At 41.6% G+C, this 6,000-nt stretch overlaps 1 protein-coding gene across 3 annotated transcripts in view; it reads right to left on the reverse strand.

The window, feature by feature from the left end:
• The window catches only part of Rnf216 (ring finger protein 216), a 114,586-nt gene that overhangs the window by 93,492 nt on the left and 15,094 nt on the right, over positions 1-6,000 (reverse strand). For all 3 annotated transcript variants that reach the window (XM_021162526.2, XM_021162524.2, XM_021162525.2), the window contains exon 3: positions 1,972-2,102. In XM_021162526.2, the coding sequence (XP_021018185.1) occupies positions 1,972-2,102 (131 nt within the window). The remainder of the gene's footprint in view (positions 1-1,971; positions 2,103-6,000) is intronic.

The following is a 6,000-nucleotide window of genomic DNA, read 5'->3' on the forward strand; positions in this document are numbered from 1 at the left end:
GGATAGAAAGAAACAAAGTCAGAAGCATCCCGAGGAAAAAGACTATACCATCTTTTTTTTTTTAAAAAAAAAGGTAGGACGGGACTCATGGTCTACTCCTGGCTGGTCTTGAACTCAAGAGCTACACCTGCCTCTGTCTTCTGGGTGCTGGGATTAAAGATGTGCAGCATCATAAATACCATTCACATTTACTTTAGTATTGAAAATTGACTAGATCTAAAGTAGAGGCTAGAAAGACAGCTTACCAGTTAGTTAAAGTATCTGACCTATAAGCACAAGGGCGTGAGTACACAGATAAAATGCCGGGTGGGACAGTACATGCATGATTCCAATGTCAAGGAGACAGAGACATGCAGATGGCAATGGCCTCCTGGCCAGCCAGTCTAGCCAAAATGGTGAGTTCAAAAGAGTAGGTGGAGAACAACAGAAAAAGACAGCAACCTCCTAAGATTTCCACATGTGTACATAAGTGAATGGACCCTCACATTGGTCCACACACATGTAACATACAAACACACACACATACAGGCAAAAAACAGAGAAAATTAGAAGCCAATGAGAATGCAAAATCATATAGCTGCTGGCAGGATACAACAATTTCTAAGGGATGCAGCAACTCTACCTCTTGGCATATAAAAATAGAAATGAAATAGATAGTCACACACAAACCTTTACGTAAATGTTTACAGCACAACTACAACATGATAGTCAAAAAGTACAATTCAAAAGACCGTTATTGGTCGTATACATAAACAAGATATCTGCAAAATTCTCAATTTATACTGAAACCATTAATGTGATCTAAAAGCATGCATAATATGCTTGAAATCATTAAGTTATAATGAGGTGTAATAAAAACATGCAGCTGGGTGTACATGCCTTTAATCCTAGCATGCGGAAGGCAGAGGCAGGCAGACCTCAGAGATAGAGGTTAGCTTCATCTAGTGAGAAACCCTATCTTGAAAAAGAAAAAAAGAAAAGAGGCTAACCACACAATGAAAAACTAAAGTAGTAAATGAACCACTTAAGAAACCAAGTGTGTCAGACACAATAAAGCAGAAGAACTACATAAAACACCAAAGCAGAGCACAAATGCACGCACCACGAGGTGAATTTCAGAGTTGTTTCTTGGGTGAAGAAAATGAATAAAACCAAGAGAATGAACTGGATAGAAAGCTGACTCAGCTGCTAAAGAGCACTTGCTGCTCTTCCAAAAGACCAGTGTGGTTCTCAGCACCCACATCAGGCAGCTTAAATGCCTGTAACTCCATCTGATGCCCTCTTTTGGCCAAGGGCCCTTGCACACATGTGGCATTCATCCTCACAGACAAACACATAAAATAAATCTTAAAAATTATTAAAAAGGAAGGGAAACCAATGGTTAGTTTATCAAATCAAGAAAAGAGGAGAAATGCCTGATGTGGTAGTGCACATTTCTTATCTCAGCCCTCAACTTAGAACACAGAGGTTGGTGAGCCTATGTAATTTCCAGGTCAGCCTACTCTATATATAACAAGTTCCAGGTCACCTGAACTATACAATGAAACCCTGTCTGAAGGGGGAAAAAAAAAAAAAAAGCGGAGAAAAGTAAAAGGTAAAAGAAAAAGGAAAAGGGGGCTAAAATAATCAAAATAGAAAATCTACAGAAGTAAAAAGAATAGGCTTTAAATTTTTTCTACTTATATATTCAAAACCATAATGAAATAAAACTCAAGTCAGCATCAGGTTCATAAAAATGTTATCAAGAATAGCATAAGTGGGGAGTAGAGACGCCTGAGAACTATGAAGGAATTAAGTTCTATGTTATAGTGAGGCATATCATATATAATATAGTTTAATTGCAAAGAAGTGAGAGTAGGAATGTGTTAACAGACAGAGAAAGGGCACAGACCACATAGAGCGTTAAAGCTAAAACACAAGAGGCAGATGGGAACAGGCTGTTTTCAATATAGGCAGTTTGAAAACACTCACTTCTGTCAGGATGACATCATCATCCAGGTCGTCTTCCTGTTGCTCTGTAGCTGGGGTAACCAGCATTGGAATCCCTTCCTCATCAGAGGAGTCAGATATGGTGATGGGCCCCTCTCTGACAGCCATCCATTCTACAGGGAGGTAGAAACATGGTCACTGTGGGGTCAGCAAGAGCTTATTCAGTTGGCCAAGCCTCAACAGTTAACTTACCACCGTAAGCGCACACAGACTCAAGCAGTAACAACTGTTTCCATGTTGATTTTTGCCAATAAGATTGAGAGATGCCAAGCAAAACGCTCGAGATGTATCAACTCTTTATGTTAGGTGGGAGAATCTTTATGTTAGTTGGGTGCATGCCTGAGATTCTAGCACTAGGAAGATCAGGAACTCAAGGCCATCTTCTAGGCATAGGAAGATATAGAAGCCAACCTGAGGGAGTGAGATTTTGCCTCAAGAAACAAACACAAAACCAATTCTCCTGAATGAGCTATGTCTTTGGGCCAAATGCAATTTTTTTTCATATATGAAATTATTTTATTATGACACTGTCATAGAATTGTCAGATTCTTTAGAGACTCCCCATGTTTACTCCTTGTAGAAGAAATGAGTCTGGTTTGTTAATTTAAAAAACTACATCTGAAACAATCATCACTCAAAATTAGCAATATACCCACTTAAGATTTAAAAATCAGCTTACTTTATACAGAAACTATTTAAGCAAACATTTCCACTTGAACCAAACACTTACTTAGCATCTACCTGGCAATCATCTGGCATCTGTGACACTAGGCAATTTAACTTGCCTGCTCTCATTTTTTTAAAGAACCCATGCAGCATTTTTTAGACTTATTTATTATATATACAGCATTCTGATTGTACGCATGCCTACAGGCCAGAAGAAGGTACCAGATCTCATTACAGATGGTTGTGAGCCACCATGTGGTTGCTGGGAATTGAACTCAGGACCTCTGGAAGAGCACTGAGTGCTCTTAACCACCAAGCCATCTCTCCAGCTCCACCCACTCTCCTTTTAAATGTAACTGAAGTGGAAACGTAGGGGTTCTTTGGAAAATCAGTTGGGTGATGTTTTGTTGGGACAAAAATTTGAAGGAACGTTTACTTAAAGTGGACACAGATGTGAAGGACTAAGGCAGACTTGTGAAGGAACATTTTGCTGAAGCAGACACAGGAGAGAGGATATTCTGCTAAAGCAAGCATGTGAAAGGACACGTGATGAAGGATTATTGCTACCGACATACATGTATTGGTCCACCTTATACTTCATAGTTGAGCTGATAGAAACACTCCAAAAAACTTCTGGTGGTGTACAGCAGTTTCTTGCCACTTATGTGGACTCATGGATGCACGTGCTGAGGCAAGAGCCATGCATGCTGAGGCAAGGCATGTGGAGGACGCGTGATGTTAGGAGGGAATAAATAGGACTCCACGGACTGATGAAGACAGAGCTTGGCTTGCTGGTACAGCTAGCTAGCTATATAACACTTGTGGGTCTCACATCTTCGCTGAGAGAGGCGCAGCCGAGAACTTCTCCTAGTATACCTGTTGATCCCTCCTGCTGATTCAAGATGAGGCTGAGGCCTGGCTGTCTCCGCTAGGTCCTGTCACCACTGTTGCTAACCATTCTACAAAACTGGACTGCTGGCGTATCCATGAGGTGTTTGTGAATTGATCGAACTGCCACTGACTGCTAACCTGTTAACTGAACTGCCCATTTCCAGACAACACAGGTGAGATTGCTCTAAAGAATCTTTCTAAACAGGTCTCCCCCACCTCCCATCCTTTTTTTCCCACTACCTCTGGTGGATGGTGGGCTCCAAGAGAGGTTAAAGCATTTTAAGAGCCAACTCTAAAAGTAAGGTTTGGAAAATTCAAGTTACACATAACTAGAGCTAGTTAAAGCCAGAGACCCAGTTCTGAAGGTAAAGAAGGCTGACAATAGCTGTTGCTCCTGCTACTCTGGGTATGTGCAGATTCATCTTTCTCTACTATGTGTGGATCTTATCAGTTACCTTTTTTCTTAAAAGAAAAAGCGGGGTTTTGTGTGTGTGTGCGTGTGTGTTTGGTTTGACTGTGGAGTCCCCACAAGCACTGTTTGTGAAGGCCAGAAGTAGAGTATCAGGTATTATCCTCAATTACTCTCCACATTATTTTCTGCAGACAGTCACTCATTAAACCTGGAGCTTTCTCGGATTCAGCCACACTGACTAGCAAGTGAGATTTTGGGATCCCTCACTGTCCCCAAATTCCCGGTGCTAGGAATATAGATACACATTGCCATGCCTGGCCTTTTTAAAAAATAAATAAATCTTTGTGGTGTGTCAGCACAGGAGTTTGGGTGTGAGTAGCACCAGGACACATGTATTATTATTATGACACAGGCCAACATTGGATGTTATTAGTCTCTGCTTCCACCTCGTCCGAGATCTCTTGTTCATTGCTGTGTATCCCAGATTAGCTGGCCAGCAAGCTCTGAGAAATTCCCCTGTCTCTACCTCCCATGTTGCTGTAGAACCACGAGGGTTATAGACATGCACTATGTGGATTCTGGTGCACTGAGTGGGGAAACCAAACTCAGGTCCTGCTCAGCAGGCAGTTATAGTCACTGAGCTGCCTCCAGGGTTGCAGAGCTATCAGAGCTAGGCATGAGCACTCTCACTGAGAGATCCCAGCCCTAACTTTGTTTTTATGTTTGTTTTCCCTTTTAGACAAGGTCTTACACTGTAGTTCCCACAAGTATGGAGCTCAGGTAACCTAAGCAGGCAAACACTACAAGTCAAGGGTTTATTTTAGTTCCATGAATAGTCACAAGATGACCATGTAACTTTGACAATATCAGGAAACATTTCTAGACCATTAGCAGCCTTCTTATGCCTCTTCCCATCACTGCTCTCTCTCTATCCCCCTCCAAGAGAGGATCTTCTAACTCTACGCGTTAGTTTTGGTTGGCTGGGATTTCTCTGAGTCTCACTTTCTTGTAAATCACATGACTAGGATACATCCATACTGCTGTGACGACAGTTCTCTTTGCTGTATGTGAATCTGCTCTGTGAATGCATCATAAATAATTCATTCTTCCTTTGATGGACATCTGAGTTGGTGCTAATATGAGCTATTTTGGATACTGCTATTATGTGCATGCTTTGAGCTGCTCATTCCAGTTGGGAACATTCTAGGAATGGAAATGCTGAGCCACAGGGTAGGCAAATGTTCACTTTTATGGCTAAGTTGATGCGGCAGAGACACACGGTCTGCTATCTGGACGTTAACATCTGCTGACCCCTGACTTGCACTCCTGACTCCCAGCTCTGACAGACAGTACATGCACATTTATGCCTGAAGTTTTCTCTAAAACATGGATTTCCTTGAGGTTAGTCAGAAGTCTTACTGCCCAGCCTGAATTCTATTCCTATCTTTCACATATACAAGCATTTTTAATAAGAACTTGGGCTGGAGAGATGGCTCAGTGACTAAGAGCCCTGGCTGCTCTTCCAGTGGTCCTGAGTTCAATTCCCAGCACTCACAGGCTCATAACTGTCTATACTAGGATTTAATGCTCTCTTCTGCTGTGCAGTCATACATGCAGACAAAACACCCAAGCATAAATAAATAAATAAATAAATAAATCTTAAAACAACCTTGTGACTGATTTATGTCTTAATTCTAATATGCTGGGCAAAAGAATTCTACTAAAAATAAAAAATAAAAAAAGTGTCCGGTGGTTCTATTTATAGGAAACCGAGTAGTAAAGCAAGAAGATAGTGGCCTCCCGAGGTCAAGGTGGAGTGAGGCACGGCAAAGAAGAATCTCATGGAATGGCAGAAATGCTCTGGTCGCAATTCTAAGGTTGTGTGTTCATTTTTCAGAACTCTTAAGGAAAAAAAAAAATCTTAAAAGATTGGCACTGAACCGGGCATGGTGGTGCACGCCTTTAATCCCAGCACTCGGGAGGCAGAGGCAGGTGGATTTCTGAGTTTGAGGCCAGCCTGGTCTACAAAGTGAGTTCCAGGA

Source organism: Mus caroli, chromosome 5 (assembly GCF_900094665.2).
Source record: "Mus caroli chromosome 5, CAROLI_EIJ_v1.1, whole genome shotgun sequence".
Lineage (NCBI taxonomy): Eukaryota > Metazoa > Chordata > Mammalia > Rodentia > Muridae > Mus > Mus caroli.